The sequence below is a fragment of the Nelumbo lutea genome, chromosome 1, assembly GCF_056320005.1.
Source record: "Nelumbo lutea isolate HS-2025 chromosome 1, American lotus-T2T, whole genome shotgun sequence".
Lineage (NCBI taxonomy): Eukaryota > Viridiplantae > Streptophyta > Magnoliopsida > Proteales > Nelumbonaceae > Nelumbo > Nelumbo lutea.
In genome coordinates this window covers 119747040-119772716 of record NC_142684.1, presented here as the reverse complement: position 1 = coordinate 119772716, position 25677 = coordinate 119747040, and the positions used below count along the sequence as shown (strand labels likewise).

General features: G+C 38.6%; 1 protein-coding gene across 1 annotated transcript; it reads left to right on the top strand.

Moving 5' to 3' along the window:
* Window positions 1-6019: 6019 nt before the first annotated feature.
* Window positions 6020-19000, top strand: LOC148877121 (phosphatidylinositol/phosphatidylcholine transfer protein SFH8-like). The gene is made up of 14 exons (XM_088981796.1): window positions 6020-6643; window positions 6754-6892; window positions 7950-8250; window positions 11034-11133; window positions 11757-12023; window positions 12186-12263; window positions 13644-13745; window positions 13854-14003; window positions 14147-14245; window positions 14369-14482; window positions 14838-14970; window positions 17007-17404; window positions 18519-18593; window positions 18694-19000. Exons 2-14 carry the CDS (start codon window positions 6859-6861, stop codon window positions 18712-18714), a joined length of 1872 nt encoding a protein of 623 aa, XP_088837922.1. The 5' UTR covers window positions 6020-6643; window positions 6754-6858; the 3' UTR covers window positions 18715-19000.
* Window positions 19001-25677: the final 6677 nt, after the last annotated feature.

Here is a 25677-nt window from a genome sequence, read left to right as displayed (position 1 = left end):
TAGTGAAAGTTGTATCAATAGTGGTTCCCACTTACTTGATTCAACATTTTAAGTATTGGTGGAGTTATGTTGGATGACCTAGTCTCAAATGTTTAAAGCAAAAGCCTGGCTATTTTAGCCATTCCTCTAGATGATGGATGAAAAATAGGTTGATTCGGGCCTTCAAAACGTAAGGACGCTAATCTGTTAACTCAGGATATCACTTAGCATATATTTGGTTTTGTGAGATGGGTTATTTGTTGTTTTAAACATTTATTTGTACAACTTTACTTTAAAACATTTTTCACTTTAAACATTTCTTGTTTTTGTTGTTTGCCTAAGTATTACTTGAAACATTTTTTACTTTCCACCTCAAATTAACACCCCATAAAGTATGCCACATAAGCATTTTATTTCAAGAAATGCTGGGGCCATTGGGGGAAATGAGAATTAACATTTCCCCGAATGACCCATGCACATAAATCAAAGTGTTTTATTTTTTTGTGTTTATTTGACAAGCGGTGAAACCAAATAGTAGTTTAATATGCAATAAACACCAATGCTTATGTGGTGGCGTTTTTCCAATAAACGTCCACGGAACCAAACATAAAAGCTCGGAAGCATAGGTTCATACCACCTCGAGTCCAAATACTAGCAGTCCTTTGTATTAGTTAAACCTATTTGGAGTGCAATATGGAAGATAGAGGCCCTTTTAGGAGTGCTCATGGTTCGGTTAACCGATTGATCAGTTTAGCTTTTGACTAGTTTAGTTCTTTGATTTTTTGGTTTTTTTAATATTTAATATTACTAGTAAATGTGTATGCACGTAGCAGTATCTTTAAGACAAAACTATTTATAATTATGGACAGTTTTTAAATGGTTATAACTTTTAAGTGGGTAGTTTCTGAACAGTCATGAGCGGACAGTTTTTAAAGTGAGAATAAAGGACATATATGCCCTCTTTATGCCCGCTTTGTGCTTAGACAAGAGGGGTAGAAAATGTCTAACGAAAATTCCAAAAAAAGGGGAATTCGCTCTTTTATAGGTAGTATAGAGTATATGTTATAAATAAATATATAATTATATAATACAAATAATATTATAAATAACACATAATATATAAATATATATGAACACACACACACAAACACACCAAACTGATCAATTCAGTTAACTTGATTTTTTTTGTTTGATTTTGTCGGTTTGGTTCATTATTTTGGTTTTTTAGTTTTTGATGGTCAGCCTTGTGCTCTTCTAAAATACGAACCTTTATATGGAGAATTTGCTCAGGTGCAATAGTAGTTCCGTAGTCACTAAGGCTGTACTTGGTTTGAAGAAAAAGTAGGGAAAGGAAAGGAAAGGTAGGGAAACCTTTACAAACCTTGTATGAGTTTCTCTACCTTTCTCTACCTTTTCCTTCAAGCCAAACCCAGTCTAAGAGAGAGAGAGGAATAAAACTAATATCTAAGACTTGAATCATCTATTCCATTAGGCTGTGCTTGGTTGTAGTGCAAATTTATTTTCACTAGTACAAATGCATGGGAGTGCAAATGTAAAAAAGTGTAAATTATTGTTTAATTTTGTTTTGGATTTTACTTTATTCTGCTTCATATCTTAATTTATTTCATTTGTAATGCAATCAACTAAAATAAGCTAAAATATTAAAGAAAAATAAGTCAGAATTTATACTGTAATAATTTGCACTGTCATGGTTTTGCATGAGTGCAAACTTATTTGCATTGCAACCAAAGACAGCCTTTAAGTGTTCCTTAGCTTGTGCAAATTGGCTAAGTGAGTCCAGTCAGTAGGTTATGTTGAGTGATATTGACCAATGGGTGATGTAGTGGTTAATCTTAGATATCCCACAGGCTGATGAACGGGAGATCTACATAGCCATTCTTGCCTTTTATCAATTGGTTCCTCTAGAAGGCCAAAAGCTGCCATAATGTTATTTGGTAAACCCCAGCTAGACTCGAGAGAAGTATTGTCTGTAGTGCTATTTCTCTAGTAGTAACGGAGTATACCAAGGCAGTCCGGATTTCCTACTAACTTCTCTCTACTAACTCAATAAAATGATTCCAGGAGTCCAACTAAACTTTAGTGTAACAACTAACCAAGAGCTTAACCTCTCCGTTAAATACTCTTTTTAAAATATATCGACTCTTCAAACATTAATTAAACCTTTTTTAAAAAATAGATATTTCATTTAAGCCCAAATTCTTCTTCCCCATTCTCTTTCCTCTCTTCGTCTCTTCTCAGAAATCTTTTGTTTTGTGCTTGATCGTTAATATACGAAAAACCTCTTTCAGATTTCCTCAAAGGCTCTAGCCACACTCCACACTAATAGATAGAAAAAGTAATACAAATTCTCTCGTTCTACCTATCAATATTTGAATCTTCTATCTCAATTGTTTGCCCTGCCTCTTCTAGAAATTATCTGCTTGGAACTGAAGGTTTTTTATTTTATCACAAGTATTTTCAAAATTTTCCCACAATCCAAAAACCCTCTTAATATTCTTCATAAAAACATAAAAGTTATACTTCTCCCAACATCTTCAACGACAGCAACAAGAAAAAAAAAAAAAAAAAATCCAACAGTGTCCTTTGCAAAAGAACTCAGTTTGATCTTTATATGATTTAAACCCACAGCTTGAAAGCTGAACCAGTTAACAATTATTTATTGATCCTTGGAGAAATCGAAAACAAGCTTTCATTGAACGGAACAATGATAGAGTTTCAATGAACATTATAAGTGGAAAAGAGAGAATGGGGATTTGCGTATAATTAAAATAGACATTTTTATTTTTATTTCTTTTTTAAGCCTTAGAAGGCAAGTTCATGCATGGCAAAAGAGTTACAGATAACCGAAGATTATTTTTTTATTATTAGAAATATCTAATTAATGATTAAAAAATAGGTATTTCTTTAAAAGAATATCTAATGGAGGGATTAAGGTGTTGGCCAATCGTTACACCAAGTAGGACTTAGGGACAGCTGGAATCATTTTATTGGGTTAGTAGGAAGGGGGAGTAGAGGGAAGTTATTAGGAAATCTTGACTGATGCAGGGCAAAAGTTCTCTTCTATTGGTTTCAAATCGTGGTTTTTACAAATGAATCGGTGACCGAATCGGTTAGGGGTCTGGTTATTGGTTCGAATGGTTGGCCTATTCTGACAAAAAAATAAAAAAATAAATTAGAAAACGATCAAAATCATTCAAATGATTAATTGGTCGGTTCAATGATTTGCTGACCAAAATCAATGGTTTTGGGGGAAAATGGAACCGGTCAGATGACCGATTCCCAGTTTTTCCAATCCAACTGTCTGATTTAGTCCAATTTTAAATACCATGCTTCAAATACATTTCCTGCGAGCTAAATGCCATGACCCATGCCGTCTCAGATTTGAAGACAATACCTCTTCGTAAAGACTTTTTTCTTTAAATCCAAACCATCGGCTTAGTAAGGTCTCCTACCGGTTGTAATAGAGATTTGGGATTAAATCCCGCGTGCGCCTGACTTGGGGATTTATGGGCTACCAAATAAAAAAAAGTAGTTTCAGCCCTTTTTTTTGGAAATCCTAGGAGGAATTGCATCCTCCTTGGTGTTATTTTTCTTACCGATTTAATAAAGCTCTGAAAGTCCAATTACAAATTACAAATAGGACTATTAACAAGCTCTGAAAGTTCAATATTATCTCATAATGGGATATGGATTGGATTCAAGTTTTACAATTTGCATCCAATTAATAATTGAATCCAAATATTTTTATAATATATATATATATATATATATATATATATATAATTAGTTAATTTTATAAATTAAAAAATATAAAATAATATGTAATAAATTCAGTATTTTATATTTACATTAATTTAGTATACATAAGTTAAAAATAAATTTAACTTTTAATGTTCAACCCACACCCCTTAACCCCCAACCCTGCTGGCAATTGGATTTGATATGCATTTTTTGTTTGTTTGGAAGTTATGACGTAAAGCAGTCAAAAATTGAAAATTCAGTGGGTTTTAAATTTAGGGGTTTTTGCATCTGAATGTGAAGAGCCAGATGGTAAGGAAATCTGCCTCCTGCATAACAAGCAGTGAGTGTGACGAATGGGGCCCTTTGGGGACACCAACAGCATGGGCACGTGAAAGATATTTTCGGGTCTTCAGTTAAAAATAAAATAAATGATCTCGACACGTTAGTCCACCAAACAAAGTGTATCATCGTTTGCACAAGAAACAACAGTTGCCCCGACCCTGAGTTGGCTCATTTTAACCACACATTTGCCTTTTCATTCTTGAGAGAGAAGGGTATAGCCAGCCATTATATTACATTAGCGGTGTCGGTGATTTGTTCTCTTCGAACACAATATTCTTTTTTTATACATTTATTTATGCGCTTTGGTGCTTGTCCACTGTCCGCTTCTTGTCTGTTTTGGTACAAGTTATTGTTTACTTGTGTTAGGTCAGAATTTATAATTCATCCTCCCCCCTCTTAAAACAATAATGCAATTATTTATTTTGATGATTTAAGACTGTATTTGGCATTAAAATATTTTTATAGGATAATAAATTTTTAATTGCAAAAAAGAGATAAATTCTTAAAATAAAGAATGCAAAATACAGCTTAAACCTTGATTTTTTAGAATAATAATGAATATTTTACGATATGATGACTTGTTTTTTCTTTTTCATATTTAAAGTTTAGTCTAGAATAAGTGTTTAATAACAAGATAATTCAATGCAGTTAATGGTGCATGGGTTTTCTATTTTGTTAGAAAAAAAATTATGTACTTTATTTTTCACCCATCTATGTTTGTATTTACAAGCTGAGAGAATTAAGAGCATCAATCCTAGGAAAAGCCATTTTTTTTCACTAATGGAACCTGTCTCTTTCCCAGTACCAGTGGTTGAAGTGCTTTAATTCTCATTTGTCCTCTCTCTATCTTGTATGCATTCTGATATATATATATATATATAGGTGGTGTTTGGCATCAATGCCATTTTTTGAGAAAATGGTGCCACATAAAAAAAAAAAAAGTCATACTTTAAAAAATGGCCTCTTATTTGGCATCACTTAAAAAAAAACGTTATTCTATACGGCACCTTGAAAATCGAAAAAGTGTAATCCAAAGAAATGTTAAATTCAATATTTTCTCAAAAAACAGCTCATTGCTGTCAGCAATATAATGACATAGTATCAATGTAGCATCATCTTGGGCATTAAATAATGTATACCAATGCTGAAAGCGATTATACAACATTGGTACCAAACAAAACCAATGCTGTTTTCTCAGAAAAACTGCTTATGTGACAACATTAATACCAAACAAAATAAAAAAAAAGCCATTTTATAAAAAAACGATGCAACAAACCTTCATGCATACAACACCGATTTCTCAAAAAACGTCAAAATGGCCAAACACGTACATAGAAAATGGACAAGCTTCAATGTTCAAGGCTAAAAGCGGCCAACTAATATTTTACGTTTTACCAAACCACAACAATATGTAATGTTGATACATTGTTTAATCATCCCATAATTTGGCTTAATTTATCCAAACTCTCCAATCAATAGATGGACTTTTATTGGTTTACAGAGAGAGAGAGAGAGAATAAGGTGACTAGGTGAGATGTTTGTCCAATGTTCATCACTTCTCCATTAAAAAAACAGTTGAAAGCTCAGACATACCTTTCGCGCTTAATTTTTAATAACTTAAAAGCTAAAATAAAGCGACAGCTGACAGGCCCTTCAAGCCCTTCTTCATCCCTGGAATCCCAGAATAGTGGATTCTGTCGGGGTGTGTTTGGTTTCCATTCGTTTTTCCAACTCACATTATTTTAGTAAATAGTACCCCAGCCGTGACATTTCTAATTTTCTACGACTACGAGTCTAGAGAGCATGATAACTTGGCGGGTGCATTGATATTATGCCATTAGCCAAACATACCCCTACGTTAGGTTCGAAAGGACAAAAACGTGTATTCAGTTCAGTTTTTACTTTTCACTCTCAACTCGTCTTGCCCCTTGGAGTTAGGACCACAACCACAAGTCGGCAACTCAACTCTTCAGCGTCTCAGCTCACGGAATGGATCTCTTGGATTGGGTGTTTTGGTCTAGGGATTCTTTCTAAAACCCTCTCTACAGATTCTAATCCATTGGTCTAGGGATCATATAACTACTCTGAGTTGTTTTACTTTACTACCCTGAGTTGGCAGGAGTAATACTACAGTCTACAGGAGCTACAGCTGCCGTCGGCATGCTACTTCAGTCGCCACGTGGAATACGATCCCGTGTGAATGGTCCCACGCGACAATAAAGAGAAAACAAACAACAGACATCAATTATAATTCGTACAGTACACTATCTCCGCCCTAGCCTGAACCCTCCTCTTCCCCCTATATCGCCTGTCTCTTCCATTCCATCAATTCTTTCGAATTTATTTCCATTATTTACAAATTACAACTATTGATATTTATTTATTTTATATGTTTTTTTGCTAATCAATTTTTCTTTCCCACCCCCTGAGCTGATGCCTGACGGCCCGATCCCCCTCCCCCCCCCCCCTTTCTCTCTGTTTCTATATGTATCGCCCTATGCTATCAGAGAGATTCTTCGATTAATGCTTGAAGGATCTGTTACGGGTGGAAACCTTGAAGGTATCAATCCAAGCATTTATGACCATTTGATTCCTCTCCTCGTTACTAACGATTCGAGGATTTCTTTTTGGTTTTTTGATGCATTTTTTATATGGTTTGGTGTTGTTCAGGGCTTCTTATCGGAATGTAGGTCTTTCTACGGTTTCTGATTGTGGGGTGGTGCATGATTGATTCTATCGGCTACAGATTTTCCCATCTCGATTGGTAAAGTAGGGATGTCGGGACCGCTGGATCGGTTCGCCAGGCCCTGTGAGTATTCCCGCTTTGCTTGCTGCGTCTTTGTGGTTTCTTGTCATTCTTATTTGTTGATTTTGCGGATTCTAGAGTTTCGCCTATTTTTGTAAGCCGTTTGTTTTCTGTTTCTGGTAGTGGTTGTTGACCGGCAGTGATTATTGACTTCGATAGGGTGGTCTTTGGGCTTGGTTTGTTCGAAATTTACTAAATTAAGTAGCTTCATGCTAGGAATTATTTAGGGAAATTTGGCATTGTTCTTCAAGGTTTGAGGACATTTTTTAATTGGATATTTTGATCTCAATTATTTAGCCTTGGAGTTATATAGTCACAATTTGAAAATTTCTATGTTTCTTATCTCTTTTTTCCCCTTTCTGGTTTGTTATAATTGCATATTGTATTTCAGAGTTCCGTAGTCTATATGCTTCAAGTCGTAGGACTTTAGTTTAATGGGAATTTGAAGATACTCCAATATTTCCCAGTTGGTCTTTTAAGATTTTTATCATAGGCGTCTCTGTAGTTCGTGCAATTGCAATTTTCACAGTATTCGCTTTAAACCAGCAGTTGCTTATTAGACGAAATTGTTTCAACTTCAACCTTGTGGATTTTTTTTTTCTTTTTTTCTTTTTGGGCAATTTGATTCCTAATCTTCGATTTTGAGCATATTCTCTATTGTGTGTTGCGGCTTTTCATGCTTCAAGCTTGATTTCTTTTTCTTTTTCTTTTTTTTTTTTGCCGGGTGGGGGGTGGGGGGGGGGGAGGGGCTTGTATTAAATATGCTAATGTGCTTCTGTCTCTTTTTTTCCCTATCATACTCTAAACTTTAGGTTGTTTGCGAACTTTACTTATTAAGTTTAGTTTAAATTCTGCTTCTCCATTATTTAGACTTCTTTTCTTTCTTCTTTCTGATAATGAAAATTAGGAACTGCTAACCATAATTGTAAAACTGAAATCAGCTATTTATGCTAGATCATGATGAAGCACCTTTCTGTACCAATGCTTATCCTGGAGATTGGAGTTTCTATGAAATGTTTGTTATTCAATATTTCATGAGTGAATTTGTACTATTATACAGGTTTTGAGGGGTTCGCTGGCCATGATGAAAGAAGAGAAAGGAAATCTGATTTTGAAAATTCAGAGGATGAAAGGAAGACGAGAATTGGTTCTTTGAAGAAGAAAGCAATAAATGCATCTACTAGATTCAGGCATTCTCTTAAGAAAAAGAGTAGGAGGAAAAGTGATGGTCGAGTTGTTTCGGTTTCAATAGAGGATGTCCGAGATGTGGAGGAACTAAGGGCTGTAGATGCATTTCGACAAACTCTGCTTTTGGATGAATTGCTACCTGAAAGGCATGATGATTATCACATGATGTTAAGGTACTATGTTTCCTTCTCTTATTATTTTTGTGTATATCTAGTTACCTACATTATGCACTATTCTGATAGTTTATAATTCTATGCAAAGTTACATGTTAGTACAATGTTGTATTTCTGTTAAGATTATGATACGAGATCCATTTCATCAAGTTCAAGCTAGGAACCCTTGTAGAATGGTCTAGAAACACTTATTATTTCTGGTTACAAACCATGCTTCAGTAACGAAATACCTATTCTCAAGATGCATACTAAATGTATATTTCTAATTGGACCAATAAGCTACTATTTGAAGAATTTTATTTTGCAACAGGCAGAGACTTGTATGTTGGTGAATGTTTGAAGATTGTTGACCAACAAATGTAACAACTTAATCATGTTAACTTTTTCTTTTATAAGTAAGGATTATTTACATTGGTGTTGAAAGGGATGGTAGAATCCATCGTATGGATGCCAAAGGTTTGCGGAATAGGTGGGTGAATTTCAAAAATTTTCTACCTGCCTTTCAACTGGGAATCACATTCCCTAATTTTAGAATCAAGATTCAAGGATCATACTTGAACTAGAACCGAACTAGATCTGAACCGAAAGTGAAGGGAGTAATTATACCTGATCCATAGAAAAAAATTTCTCCCAAAGTTGGTGTTCACGCCCAAAGAATGAACCAAGATCTGCTCCTGCTGAAGATGACACAACAACTGTGGAACAGAACCAGTAGGGTGCGTCCTACACATTGAATCCTTCACGAGAATCCTTTGGATGACAATGAGTACCAAACCAAATCATCCTTTCAACAAAGACTGATATCAAGAACATTTTTTGATCTTTCCCTAACAGAGAGAAACGAACTATGACAGATGGTGGCGGCTGCAACTAGAGGAAACTTGAGAAATAGATGGCGAATTGCTTTTCTTTTCTCTAGGGTTTCTGAGATCCAATCTCATAAAACTACAGAGTGTGTGTTCTGTCTCCCTAGGGTTTGAATTCATGTAATTCGATTAGGGTTTCTTCCAGTTGCTTAATGATTAAGAAAGAATTTCTTGATCATATCAGGAGTTGCCCCTTATCCAAACCTGTATTTGGATTATGACTCTTCTTAATCCTATCTGCAGATTAGATAAGCTTTTGGGCTCATCCTAATCTCAGATCCGCCCCTTAATAATGACTGATCAAATCAACCCAGTTTGAAATGGGCTTTAGGCCCAATAAGGTTATGTGCTCAAAAGTCTTCCAAACTGCTGCCTAGTTGGGTTTCTTTGTATGGCGTGGGATCTAAGCATTGATCTACACACCAGCCACATGGGTTCGGCCCAGCCTCTGTTATAAGGCCTGGCCAAATTCACTAGAGAGCCCAGTAAACCCCCTGAGCCCATCATATGGACCCTATGGGCCCAACACTTACACTAAGTGGTCCCTAGGCAAGCCATCTTATAAAAACCCAGGGACTGTGGACAGGTACAAGATTAGCCATTCAGGTGTTATCCCAAATAGCCTTACACTTAACCTCTCAACCCATAATGATCAAGCACTGCCCGACAAGAGAGGACATCTCCCTCGGTTGCAAGGAACAATGCTGCACTCTCTACTTACATGGATCCCGGGAATTAAAATCATTTGCAAACATTTTGAAATCATACTTAAATATATATCATATATATAAATTTCGCAAAACAAAATTCCAACGATTGAATTCAACTACCGACAGTTTGGTTTCCATTAGAGAGAGTGCATCCCCGATCATTACCTTTGTCCGACAAAGGGGCTGATCCCGTCACTATGATCACCCACTTAGATGAATTCTCAAACTGTCCCAACATACCAGGTTTTGACCCCCACTAAGGATCTCACTAATTGGTATATCAAAGATAACCCAATCCGACACCTAGTGCAGTACCATAATCGGGTCTAGGGGTCAGGTGTAACTTACCAGTTTTGCCCATCAATCTCCAAGGTCCAGGGCAATACTGGAAATCTGGTCCGGTTCAAGGGTTCAATTAATCATACATTGCATGTGCCTCGGGTCTCACCCTGGTGGCTGAGACAAGCCACTTCAATAGTTGACAGCACACCAGTGTCAGCCTTTGCAGGATAAATCTCCCCAGACTTATCCAACGGCTGTGAACATTTAAAACCAACACAACTCTCATTAAGTGTCAAGTTTTAGGGTCTTACACATAAGTATACCACACAACATGAATCAAACATGTGTTTCATTTATTTACACTAAATATTAAAAGTACATCAAAACTTATTGAAGCTAAGGGCATATAAAAACTGTCCAACAGATGTATGAAGAGAAGTATTCCAATACAAAAAACTACATGATCCTCATGAGTGGCTAAATAAAAGCTATTTATCTTTGTACCATCACTTTTCATTAGATATAAAGTTGTTTCTATTTTAGTAACTTAATAGGTTACTTAGTCTCAAGTCCTTGAATTTTACCAAGATGGATGGCCAAAAATAAGTCAATCACTCCACCTTCACAGTCGATTCTATTTTGGATACCTCATAATTTAGTTGCTATTGTTCATAACCACTCACTACCATCCTATTGAGCACCATATACTCTTGTCCATTCAAGTTAATTATCTCTTTTGGTTTCCTAGATCAGTCTGTTTGCTGATCATCTGGCTGAGGTAGTGGCTGGAAGGGATGACTTATACCGTAGTCTCTTTGATACCTATTTCTGGGTCTGTCTGTGTATTTAATGATTGAAATCATTTAGTTATTTGTTTTTATCCTTTATGTTTATACGGTTTTCATGTTCAACAAATACTTTGCAGATTTTTGAAAGCAAGAAAATTTGATATTGAGAAAGCAAAGCACATGTGGGCTGAAATGCTTCAATGGAGGAAGGAATTTGGTGCTGACACTATTATGGAGGTAATTCGAACCACAGTTTCATGGAGACTTTTACGGTGAAAGCATATTTGCATAAAATGTGTAAAGAGTCGGAAGAGTTGTAATGTTGAAGCATTGAGGAAATGATCTGACGATGAGTTTCTTGTTTCAGGGATTGAAAGATGGAAAAAGAATAAGTCATATAAAAAGGAGGAAGAATAATTATATAAAAACAAAAGAAAAGAAATGAGATAGATGAGAAATAAACAGAACAGAGCTGTAATAAATAGGAAAAAAGAAAAGACAAATACAGCTTTATATACTTATTTTAAAGAAATGCGAAAACCGGTCTTACAAAAATGAATCATTGAAATGCTGCAGTTTTTTATTTTTTTCCATGTTCTTTTATTAGAGGATAAAAAAATTAAAAAATGTGAAGAATAATATGGCATCACTTAGATATGGCTAGGGAACATGGGTTTGATCTAGTGGACTAGCTTCCTCTTTTCCAAGAATCTTTTTCAAACTCTGCCTACATCTCAATTTTGCTTGACTTCTTCCCTTCCATTCCCCTCATTGGGGATTACTATGAATTGATAATCTCCTTATATTTGTGATCACGTCTTTTTTGATTGACATGGTTTTTGTGTCAAAAATTTCACCAGGATTTCGAGTTCAAAGAGTTGAATGAAGTTTTACAATACTACCCCCATGGCCATCATGGTGTGGATAAGGAGGGAAGACCTGTTTATATCGAAAGACTGGGAAAAGTTGATCCAAACAAACTTATGCAAGTGACAAATATGGACCGATATGTGAGATACCATGTGCAGGAGTTTGAGAGGAGCTTTGCGGTGAAGTTTCCAGCCTGTTCTATTGCTGCAAAGAGGCATATTGATTCTAGCACAACTATTCTTGATGTTCAGGGTGTGGTATGTTGATTGTCCTTTTTTTCTTAGTCTAAGGAAATTGTTTTATTGTTCTGTTGAAACTATATGGTTGGTTATGGTTATCTTTGAAAAAAATGTAGTTGGTTATGGTTAGAACTTATTTTGGTTACTTAAATTTTTATTTGTCTTTTATTCTTTTATCAGAGTTTAAAGAATTTCAGTAAAGCTGCACGGGAACTTATCATGCGGCTACAGAAGATTGATAATGACAACTACCCTGAGGTATGGAGCCATAAGGTCCTTAAGCTAGTACATTATTGCCTTGATATAGACATGCTGCAGCAGCAGAGCTGTGATTTGTATAACCAACTCAAAACAGTTTAGATATGCTTACTTCGGTTCATTCATGATCTTAAACATTGCCAAATTTTTTCAAAGATTTTTGTTTCTGACAGTTTTACTGAATGAAAAGCCTTATCTTAGTTTTTGTTTATCTTGGCCATAAGCTGCAAATGGATTGGATTTAATCCGACTCAAGTTCAACTGGATTCATTCAAGTTAGGGATTTTTTTTTTTTTTTTTTTTGTGTGTGTGTGTGTGTGTAGGAGTTTAAGTTGGATTCATATATCCATTTGGTTTTGAATTGCATTTGAAGATGCTATGCATTTATTAATTGAATTGGATTTGGATTTGCTTGTTCCAATCCATTAGAATCCAATCCAATTGTATATGAGATACCTTTTGTGGAATTTTAATTTAGAAAGCTCTTTAGGATTTAGCTGGATTTTGGATTCATAAACACCTATTTTTCTATTTACAATACATATTTTCTTATTTTATGTTTAATTTTGTAGATTTATTATGCTCGTTCTATACAGATATATTTAGTTTTTAATTAAAGCGGGTATCTGGACATATACATGAATTGAATTCAGATTTGGATATACCCCTATCTGGGTTCAATCCAATTACTTGGCTAAAATTTTTTAGTGTAGTTAATGCCTTGCCTAAACATTTTGGAGGCCTATTGCTTAGGCAAAAATTTTGGTTGGTGATATAGCCATAAATGCTTTGACTAGGACCATAATAAGTAATTATGCTTCTTTATGCATTGATATCGACAAGATTCTAAATATTGATACAGACCGATACGCCAAATGAGGTGTATTGGTCTGTATTGTTGAGCGCTTTATTTTTTTGAACCAGCATTTACTTTGAACTACCAACCAGTGTAAACTTTGTCATTATTTTCTAAAAATCAGGTGTAAACTTTTACCCACTGTATGTTTACATAAGCGTGCAATCTGTTTTGGGTGGATAAAAAATCACATGTAAATCTAAAATTTAGGCTCTTAATCCATTTGTTTATATTTTTGTTTTACTTTGACACGAACTGAAAATGCTACTTCGCCATTTTTAAGTGATTCTGACTTCTCAAAACAAACAAGAACCTTTCATGTTTGTAAAAACCCCCATAAGGTGTTGTTCCACTTTCTAAAAATTTGGTTGCAAAATCTAAATTGACCAGTTTCTCTATTTTTTCAAACCTTGATGGTAGGTACTCCCACTACATTTCCAATATTGATTGCAGGAACTTGAAATGACATTAGAATATCCTTATGCATTATGCTTTTATATGACATGGATAATACGTTGGTGCAGACGCTATGCCGTATGTTCATCATCAATGCTGGTCCTGGTTTCAGGCTTTTATGGAGCACTGTGAAGACTTTCCTTGACCCAAAAACAACTTCCAAGATTCATGTATGCAAGAATGCAATTTCTTCCATTTATTTAAAGATAGGTTCTTAGCTTTTCTAGGGATGTTGAGAATTATTTATAATATGGGTTATTTTTTAAAATTTTCCTCAGGTTCTTGGTAACAAGTACCATAGCAAGTTGCTTGAAATAATTGATGCCAGTGAATTACCAGACTTTCTTGGTGGTATCTGTACTTGTGCAGATCAGGGAGGTTGCCTAAGATCTGATAAGGGGCCATGGAAGGATCCAAATATATTGAAGGTTCTCTATCTCCTTCAGAAACTTTTTGAATTAGGATACTGAAGTTGCCGCAGGATCCGTCCATTAGGCTTTCTCTTCCTTTATTATATTTCATATATGGTCTGAGACTAAATATGAGTTATTGCATTTGCATTATAATGCAGATGGTTCTTAATGGTGAAGCTCGGTGTGACAGACAAGTTGTTACAGTTTCCAACAGCGAAGGGAAGATAATTGCTTGTGCTAGACCATATTATCCAACTGTAAGACCTTTCGGATCATCTTGTGCAATCTTCATCCCATAATCAGTGTTTAGTTTTGTTGTAAATTGTCTAATAGAATTTTCATTCTCTATTGACAACTAGCTTTATTATTTGCTGAAGCAGATAAAAAGTGGTGAAGCATCTACTGCTGAATCAGGCTCGGAAGCTGAGGACATTTCTTCCCCTAAAGCAATTAGGAGTTATCTACATCCCCGTTTGACACCAGTTCGCGAAGAAGTATGTCTTCATTTTAATGTTGCCAAAATCTTGTAATTTACAATACCATGCACAATTTAACCATGAATCACAAAGGTTTCAATTTGAACCATCCTTTTCTGTAAAAATCTTATGTTTTTTGTTTGAATCCTACAATTTGACACATGAATCTTGCAATTTATATAATTTGTGGAATTCACATGAATTCAATTAAAAGTTAGTTCTCTACTTTGTCATTACAATAATGTGTCTGCTGGATCCTATACTCTTATTAATTTATTATTTTAACATATAATCATGGACTGCTGAGGAAGAAGCTGTTTACAATTTAGAGCAATTGTACATGCTTTCTTAACATTCTTTGATTAACATACAGGCTAAAGTGGCTGCAAAGGCAAATTACACTGTTGGCTTCTCAGAGTATGATGAATATGTTCCCATGGTTGACAAAGCTGTTGATGCAGGATGGAAGAAACAACCTTCCTTTCAAAGGCCTTTTGCTTCCAAAGGTTGGCACTACTAGTTCATCTTTAATGGAGGAACAATAACTTTAATTCTTAGGCAATGTTTTATTGGAGGAATCAATTTTCTGATTCTCATTTATGATATTTCCACACCAGCTTATTCAACCCTATTTGGTAATACTGATCCTCAAAAATCAGTATAAGATTTGGTTAGTCTTAATTCTTGTGATTTGGGGCAATGGCCGAAGCCCTGGCAGATAACTTCATGAATAAGGGTGATTCTTAAATTGATTGCTGATGTGGCAGTGACATGTACATGCCAGTAATATGAAAATCGGTAATGTTGTAACAGCTGTCATACTTTCTGCAGAATCACCTTGAGCATTATTATTTTGACTAAACATGTTTTCTTGGAGAAATCAATGATTCCCCCAAATACCTTAAAATCAGTGATTCCTGAGGAAGTGTTTAGATGATGTGATTCCTCTTACCAAACACCCAATTAGATTTCCCTTTTTTAGAGTAATCAAAATGGAATCTATAAAGAATGGTTATCCTCACAATATGGTCTAAATTAAAGAGAAAGGAAAAAGATAAAAATCAAAGATAAATAGAAGAAACAGGATTAGATAAAATGGAAAAAATAAAAATGAAATAGAGAAAAATAAAGAAATGATAGCAAATCAGAAGAGATAGAAATGGAATTTAAGGACGGATTTACCTCCTCTCTCTTATCAGTTGCATTTGAATTTTTCTTGATATTTTGACTGACTCTTGAAATTTGGCTTAATTACCAATAAGGTTTTAGTACTTAGTCAGGTCAAAAACTCATGTTTGAAAGCTTGTCCCCAATGGACCTCACTTTTTCTTAGGGTCAGTGACTCTACTTTTTTACTTGTCAAACTCTTCTCTTATACCCTGTTTGCTTTCTAAAACATATGGCACTAGCAAAGCTGGGAGTGCACCTGCAACCCCTGTCCACTTCTGCATTTTTCCCTATTTCAAATGTCTCCTTTTCTCTTTCAAAATTGAATTCACTTTGCTTTCTTTATCATCTCTTAAATCCTTTGCACATATTTACATATTTTTCTTCAAGGGAAGGATGATAAGTGGAGAAGATGGCTAAAGCTTAGATGGGCATTAAATTGAACCATGTGACCATTGTCTCTGTTAGCTTCACTCTTTTCTGTACGTACAGATGATGTTTGTGGACTGACGAGGCTTTTATCCTTTTGTTTTTATTTCCTTTTCTTTCAGTTCTGGCAACACAAATGTCATCTTTTGAACATGGTAACTGAGAAGGAAATTACAGATTAAAAAAAAAAAGAAACTTAGGGCTTCTTATTGTTTCCACGATAAGAAATCACAAGCAGTGTATAATTATGCTGACTTCCGATGGTGTTTAATTTTTCAATTAGCAAATTCTTTTCTAGACATATTTTAAGTTGGTTGGTTTCTGATAGCTTCATTCATGGTTTACTTTTTTTCTGTGTAAAGTTATGCTAGTCAACCTGCTCTACTCTGCATCAACTCTCAAAGTTATTTTCTTAGCATCTAATCTTGCCAGGTATAGCTAAGCCATCATTGATCTGAATTCAGGTGATAATTAAAATATGAAGGCAGCTGTGTTTATCTAACTCTGAAGCCAAGAAGATGATTCTAGCCACGGGTTTTGGTAGGGTTTTAATTGCTAGGTTTGAAGGATTTTTGACAACACAGTCTCTGGGTGAAAATTGAACTTTGTCCTGTTAACCTAGGAAACTTGCTCGTGTTAAATAGGAATATGGGCATTATTGAATTTGTGATTCAATTTGGACAATTCAAGGAGTTTTCTTTTGGACTATTGACTTCAAGCAGTTTTCTAATAGTAACAAAATCTGTGAACCATCAGCAAATGTGCGTGCGTGCGTGTGTGTGTGTGTGTGTATGTGTGTGTGTGTGTGTGTGTGTGTGTGTGTGTGTGTGATCTGTATACATAGACCTAGTCTGTGAACTGCCTTGGTTATGGTTAGCAAGCATTTCTATGTTTTGCTTAATTACTCAATATGATAATTTGCACCTCTAAAACATCTATCATGCAGGGACACTTCCTTCACCTGAATCTCAGAAGACTCCAGAAGGAGTTCAGGCTCAGATTTTCAGACTGTCAATGACCTTTGTCATGATACTATATGCTCTCCTCCATTCAGTAACATCCCGGGTATTGAAGAAGCTTCCTGATCCATTGTCCACTCGTGTCCCCCACACATCAGAGTTCTCACTTAAACCAGCATCTAAGGAGTTCTGCCCTCCTTCACCAACTCGATTTACAGAAACAGACCTTCTGTCATCTGTACTGAAACGACTGGGGGAGTTAGAGGAGAAGGTAGACATACTTCGGTTGAAGCCAACTGAAATGCCTTGTGAGAAAGAGGAGCTGTTGAATGCTGCTGTTTGTCGCGTTGATGCATTAGAAGCAGAGCTTATTGCCACAAAGAAGGTATACTATCATACTGGTTTTTGCATCTGTTGCTATGATAAGACATAAGGTCAATCCGAGTACACATCTCCGCCCCACAGCCCATCCCCGCTGTGTATTGGGAACATCTCCCTATGATGGTATCAGAACCGATGATGTCTGACATCATCGGGAGATGTTCCCAATACACGGTGGGGGTGGGCGTTGTGGGGCGGCCCCTTGTGGGGTGATGTGAACTCGGTCAATCCTACAGTCCCAATGCCTCTGTTAGGTCAAAATGATGGGGCTCCCTAGTGACGTGGAGCATCGCATTGTTGTCAGAATAGTGGGATTAATGACTGATGTCAGTCTGATGAACCTGGAGAATGCTGGGAAAGCATGCACTTGTTTGTATTATTACTTCCCAATGTCCAGTGCCCTCCCATTCTCTACACTGTATTTGGTAGAGAATTCTTGTGAATTCACAAGCGCTGGAAACCATGCAGTTTATGGTACCTTACTAGACAGGCCTTTCGCAGAAGGGGGATCCACATAAAATGGCAATTTAGGCCGCATTATGTTTCCTGACATCAGTTCATATTATGTTCCTACTCCCAAGTCCCATGTCCCATGTTTCATAGTAGTACCCTAATGCTTCATGACAGTTTTCTCTTTTTGTTTTTGTTATTTTTTGTTTTTTTTTATTTACTTTTGAAATTGCAACAGATAGTGCTGCTAGGGGAAAAAACCATGATTGGGTGTAGTGCTAGGATTTGAACAGACTCTGCAACATGGCCAATTTGGAGGGGTCACCCATCCAGCAGATGGGTTGTGCTCATATCACCTTATGCCTAACTGATATCTTCAAGGGAGGGGATTCACACAATGATGATATCTAAAAGCGATTATGTTCCTGTTTGTATATTTTATAAGTAACAGTTAATCATGCATTTATTAATGAAAAGGAGAAAACGAGCTGTACAAGATAATATCGTACAAAAAAAAAAAATCAGCACAGAGACTAACACTCTCCTTCAATCACTTTTTACTTTATATGGATTCGCCAGTCTACCCCCGGATAAATTGTCTCAAATTTCTAGAATAATCTGTGTGTTTATGTTTTTGCTTGTCTATATTTACTTGTGTCCTTGGGCAGGCTCTTCATGAAGCTCTAATGAGACAAGAGGAACTCCTTGCGTACATTGACCGTCAAGAAGCAGCCAAATTCCAGGTAAGTTTTGACTATCTGGTTGCATTATTCTGTAAGAAAAGATTATGTACATCATTGATGACACTGGGATGTGTGTTTAATCTTATTTTATGTTTCGCAGAAAAAGAAGTTCTGCTGGTGAAGGAGAGATTCACAGGAAGGGGGGTTTCAGTAGTTTATGTATGAGCTGTGGTTTATGTATCAGTAGTCTATACATGTGTTTGAGACGAACACGAAGAAGCCTTACTGAGTCCAAATTGTGAGTTTCTCTCTTGTATAATGCAGAACCCATGGAAATAAATATGTATTTATTTATTATTCCCTCTTGTTTTCTCAGTTTTGGACGCGCATGGTTTGATTTATGGTACCAGAGTGATGTAAGAAACTGAAGCATATAGTGAAAGAACATTTCAAGCTCTTTGTAATCATGACATGCTTTATACTTCCCACATCGTCTTATCAACTTGATAGTAATGATTCATGAAATGTTGTTTTTATTCAAGGAAGCTGCCTTGGGATAATTGCAAGAAGTTGGCCAGGGGTCCAAGAAAAATGCTGGCTGTACAAGCTTGAATAGGAATAGGGTGGCTGATGGCAGGCAGGGGCGGAGCCAGGGGGTGGTAGGTGGTAGAGGGGAGCCATGGCCCTCCCTATGCCTTGAAAACCCTCATAGTAATTGTTTAAATCCCACATATTTTACCCCTTATCCATATTTCTTATTTATTGGCCCCCCCTATCCATGCTTATCACGCTTTGGCCCCCTCTCAATAAAGAATCCTAGCTCCGCCCCTGATGGCAGGTACTAATTATTGTGTCAAGAGAAATGCATAACCAAAAGCCACAGCTTATGCGGAATACGACCGTTGAGTACAAGTAGATGTCCGAAATAAGCATTTCGGCTAGTAAAACGGTACAAGTAGATGTGTCTGAATAGACAATCTGAAACAACTTTTCATATCTGAACTGGTAAGACCCAAGCCGCGCACTGAACGCAGTCAGGCCATTTCAGACCTGGCTGAAAGTTTAAAATGTCTTCAATATTTTTTGAAATGACATGTTTTTAAACCTGATACTCTGATAGAAGCTCATTCGGTTTGTTGCCATCAAATGATAAGGGGAGATTCACCACAATACGCAAGCTTTGCCCTAAGTAATAGTCTGTTCTTGGAACTCCGATTGCTTCTTCCTCAAAATCTCATCCAAGCTTTGCAACTTCTACCATTTCTCTAAAAAACAGGAAGCTTCAAGACCACTTTGACCATCATAAACACCGATTATTACGACATCAAGAACCCATGCTACACGTGCTACTCAACTTCTCTAGCTGGCATTCCAGCTGGTTTATTCTTGATCTTGATCTTGGTTTCTTGCCACTTGCTCGGCAAGCTAGAAGCATCAAATTGTATTTATAAATACCATTGTATACCACTAAGAAACGCAATAAAGTTTCATTTTATCTTCTGAGGTAATGCTCATTTTGTCACCTTATTGCAAGTTACTGTCGCCTCATTACAACCTGCTGTCACAACTCTACGCTTTTACATGGTATTAGAGCTAATAGTTTAATCAATCGTTGCATCTTGGTTTCCCTAGCAATGCCAACAACTATGTTCTTCATCAGATCACAAGAAAATGGTGGTTAGAAACGACGGGTGTAGAGACATAGACTTCTCTGATCCTACATCCCCATACTATCTTGGCACCTCAGGCAACCCTGGCATGGTGCTAGTTACTACTCTTTGGAACGTGACAACTATCCGAATTGGAAAAGAGCAATGAACAATGCTCTTTGGGCAAAGAACAAGATTGGTTTTGTTGACGACACAACCTTGAAGTCGGATAAGACAAGACCAGTAGAGCTCTTTGCTTGGAAGAAATGTAATTCGATGGTCATATCCTAGATTTACAGTCCCCTGGCCAGAGAGTTACATGACAATGTTGCTTACATGAATGATTCCCATGCAATCTGGTTGGATTTTGAAGAAAGATTCTTGCAGGGAAATGCTCCTCGCGTATTTCACTTGAAATAGGAATTAACTTTGCTCAGACAAGATAATCTCTCTGTTTCAATGTATTACACGAAGATGAAGGCAATCTGGGATGAACTCTCAACTTATATCCTAGCGCCTATATGCATTTGCTGTGCATGTGGTGTGATGAAAGATCTAGTAGCAGAACGCGAGAAAGATTACATCTACCAATTTCTCATGGGTCTTAATGACCACCTCAGCACTGTTCGCTCCAACATTCTTGGAATAGAGCCACTTCCATCTGTGAGTAAAGGCATATATGCCTTAATTACGCAAGAGGAGAAACATTAGTCAGTTATTGGGCAACAGAATCCTACGATTAAACCAACTTTCCATGTGACTAACCAAGCCAAGGTAGTTCCAAGAATAACAAAGATTGACCAAATCTCGACTGTAATCACTGCAAGAAGACATGACACAACAAAGATCGCTGTTACGAACTCGTTGGTTATCCTCTTGGCTAGGACGTGAAAGGAAAATTTGGCATGATGAAAACCCATTATCAAGAAAAGGATAACACCAACACTCCGAGGCCAAGCTCACATGCTTCAAATACTTCAAATTCTTCACCAATAGCAAGCCTTATAATGGAATAGTACCAACAACTTCTAAATCTTCTCAAGACTGATAACCCAACAATTTCCTTAAATTTTGCTGGTAAGGCCTCTAGCTTTCATTGGCTATTGGAGTCAGGACCTTGGTTATTGGACAGTGGTGCATCAAACCACATGGCACCCTTAACCATGAGTCTAGATAATCGCATTATCTCTGCACTCGACAACCTATTCATTTGCCAAATGGATCTGTAATGCCAATACAATCACAGACTGATTTGGCACTATCCTTAGATTTGTTTCTACGGGATGTTTTGTTCATGCCAGACTTCAAATGCAAGCTACTATCCATCAGTAAATTGACCTCACAACTTAACTGTGTTGTCCTATTTTTTTTTTCAAACTTCTGTGTGATACGGGACCTGATCTCCAAGAAGGTGATTGGACTCAGTCTGATGCATGATGGTTTGTATTATCTATTGCTTATCCCACCATCAGTGGCTCTTCACGCTGTACGTGACGCTGAATCAAGAATGTGGCATTCAAGACTTGGACATGCTTCCTATCAAAATATTTCTTTGATTCCTGATTTACATATCCCCGAACATAATAATACTTGCCGTGACATTTGCATGAAGGCAAAATAGGTTCACCATTGTTTTTCCATTAGTAAGACCCATTCTACAAAATGCTTTGATTTGATACATATAGATATCTAGGGTGGATACGACACTCCATTAATTACAGGGGCTAGATATTTCCTTATTTTGTGGATTATTATTCACGAGCTACAGGGGTTTTTCTGATGCAATGCAAATCTGATGCTTATTGTTACCTGCTTATGTTCTTTGCCATGGTTCAAACTCAGTTTAGCACATGGGTAAAATGTGCCCAATCCGATAATGGGTTGGAATTCCTGTCGGGTCCTATGCAGACATATTTTATTGAGAATGGCATACCCCATCAACGCTCATGTGTTGAAACTCCGCAACAAAACATAGTGGTGGAATAGAAGCACCGTCACATTCTTGAGGTAGATAGAGCCCTACGGTTCCAAGCAGGTTTGTCAATCCAGTTTTGGGGGGAGTGTGTTCTTAGAGCTGCATATCTAATCAATTATCTACCCACCTCTAACCTATATGGTAAAACCCCATATGAAATGTTATACCAGAAGTCACCAACTTATGATCATCTCCTCACATTTGGATGTCTTTGCTATGCCACAACACTTAAATGTGGTAGGGATAAATTCAGTCCACGTTCACAGCAGTGCATATTCATCGGGTACCCTCATGGCCAAAAAGGTTACTGATGAAGCGCGATCCGGACGGTCTTAGCTATCCACGACCTTGCTTCTGAACGGGGTATTAAGAAACCTGAAACGGAGGAGATGAGGAAGCTCCAAGGGGGAAAACGGTGTAGCGGCTCCGAATCTCAAGTTAGAATCCTTCAAAAGCAAGGTAATACCAGATAGCGCAAAGTTTGCATACCTTCTTTGTTGGGGGCAGGGGGCTCTTATAATCACTTCGCGCACTCGATCCGAGGCCCTTCTTAGGTCGGGTATGATTACCCTTGTGCTTGTCAATTCGGCCGTCGTCCTTTCTACTAGGACAGAACCGTCACTACCTAATCGTCTCTCTAACTGGAGATGGCGGTGTCAGTGGCGGTGGAAGGTGGCCGTTTAGAGTGCGGCCGCCAAACGTCAGATCCCAAGTCAGTCAGGTGCGGCGCCCTCGGGCACGGACTTCCTCAGTGTCAGGCATGGTATGACTTGTTCGGTTTTGGTGCCCAGGAGGTGATGCGGAGTGCTGAGCGAGGCGAAGTCTTGATTTCGGAGTTATCTATAGGGCAGGTCAGTTCGGCGAGGTGTATCCCGAACTGTTACAAGGTTGGCTAGTTCGGCGAGGTGTATCCCGAACTGTTACAAGGTAGGCCAGTTCGGCGAGGTGTATCCCGAACTGTTACAAGGTTGGCCAGTCCGGCGAGGTGTATCCCGAACTGTTACAAGGTGGCTAGTTCGGCAAGGTATATCCCGAACTGTTACAAGGTGGCCAGTTCGGCGAGGTATATCCCGAACTGTTACAAGGTGGCCAGTTCGGCGAGGTATATCCCGAGCTGTTACAAGGTTGACCAGTTCGGATTACTCTGGTTTTGGGGCCAAGGGTGAGTTCGGGCCCTTTGTAGGGAGTTCGGTCCGCTAGTGTCCCCTTGTTCATGCCTTAGGCTTGACCTTTTGCCGAGCTGTTGTTTCTGCCACGTGTCGCGTAACAGTAAGGTCGAGACAAATCTTCCTTCATCAATTGCCCCCCACTCCTCGCGCCAAGGGTCTTGCTCTGGTGCGGGGAGTTTCGTGAGGTAGTAGGTGGATTTGTCCCATCCTTCGAATCTTGACTGCGCGATTTGCTTTTGCCAGGGTTCTTCGATTTCCGAGAAGGCTGGAAACGTGCCTACTCATGAATGCTGATGATTGTGACCGCACGTTTTAAATTTCAAAAAATCGCGCCGCTGGGACGTGACAGCAGGTCATTCAAAAAGGCATGTCACTGCTGTACGTGTGCGGGCGGCTGTTAGGGAGACGTGCGGCGCATCAGTTTCGGAAAGACGCGTGTCGACGCGACGTCGGTTTCAAAGAGGCGTGCGCTGACATTTTGCTTTTTTCGGAAAGACGTGCGCCAATCACGTCTCGACCTTATGGGACGTGCGGTCAGCGAAAACATGGGCCGTCGGATCATCTTCGATCTGCACGGTCGATTCTTGGTTACTGTAGCTATAAATAGTGGGGGACCCGAGTCGATTTGTCACTTCTACGGTTTGTCTACTGAGCTCGCGTCCAACTTTTCAGCTTGCGTCCAAGTTTTTTCCAGCTCGCGTCAAGGCTGGTTACATAGCCTTCAAGGTTCTTTGGCTTGTTCCAGTCTCTGGAGCCTTCAAACTTTCTTCCGGTGAGTACTTTCATGAATCCACCTTTTCCCCAATGTCTAGCTTTGATAGCTCAGACGATTCTTCAAGTAGGGCCGACGTAGGTTCTACCAACCAAGCCGTGTCCCCTGACTGCCTCAGTGATCCTGAGGTGGAACTCGAGGACTATGAACCAGTAGGCCGAGCCGCTTCGGGCAGTTTGGCGTCTACCTCCCGCCGAGGTCGGATGCTAGACAGGTTTGGTCCCTCGACCATGACGCCTGAGGGGCTTCAATCTATACTTATGTCTTACAACCTTCCTGGGGGCTATACATATTTTATTCCTTCGGGTAGCTTTCCTTGGAAACACGGTCCTGATGAGATCGTGATTTTTCGAGAGTAGCTCGCTGTGGGGTTGTGACTTCCTTTCCACCCTTCTTCTTGTCGAAGTCATAAACCACTTCGGTGTCACCATTGGCCAACTTCATCCGAACTCTATTCGGAACCTGGTGGGAACAGTTTCCCTTTTTTGCGAGCAGAACTTCCCCTTGGACTTAGAGATATTCTCCTCTATCTTGATGCTCAAGAGACAGGCGGGTTCTCTTCCTGAGGGAAGACGGGCATATTACCTTTCTCCTCGCTAGGGTTTTAAGCTTCTGCACAATCTTCCTAATAAGGTCCCGGCGTGGAAGCGGGACTACTTCGGCGTGCGAAGTGCACAAGGATGGCCCTTTCAGACCGGGTGGGGTGAGGCCGCTCCTGATTTAGGCGTTACTCTCGATAAAGAGATGGTGAAGGGCCTCCAGCAATGGGCATAGCAAGGTTTAAAGTGCCATCACTACTTAACAGAGGCCAAGCTTATTGCGGCCGGCCTGAGTTCGGGTAGGTTTCTAGCTATGCGGTTTCTTGCTTGCTTCGTTCTTTTCATTTTTTCTGATGTCGAGCTCGTTTCTACAGGTGTGATGGACGCGGAGAGAACTCGTGGGGGGCGTTTGTTCCAAGGTATGAAGAGGAGGAAGCGGGTCGCCAAGCGAACTCGTACCGAGCTGCCCCTGGATGAGGAGCCCCAAGTTCCAGACCACACGCCGGAGGATCTGCCCAGGGAGCCCGAGGTGACTCCACCGATGCACGAAACTGTCGGGGCGCCTTACGCTGAGACCACTCATATGGGCACTCCTGCATACTCAAGTGCCCCTGCTCACTCTGGGTCCGCTCATACGCGGGCTGGGCCCTCAGACTCGGGAGCTCAAGGGGAGTTCAGGAGCGTGTTGACGCCGAACTACGCTCTTCATAAGAGTAGGGAGGCTACTTTCCCTGAGGAGATCACGGCGTGGACCGATCTTCCCTTGAATCAGATCGCTTGCCGCACCATAACACATGCTATGGTGGTAAATTAGATTTCGTCTGCCTTTTTCATTTTCTGTCGCTTTTGCTGTTATTGCTCACTTGTTTCTTTTGGTAGGTGAATTCTTCAATTCATGCCTTAGCGGCCCAAGTGGAGAGGAGCTCGCGACAGGCGCGAGCTGCTGAGGCTGCCGCTCATGATGTTGAAGAAGCTTTTCGTGCTGCAGAGGCAAATACCCGGGCTGCTGAGGTGGCCGCTTATGCTGCCGAAGAGGCTGC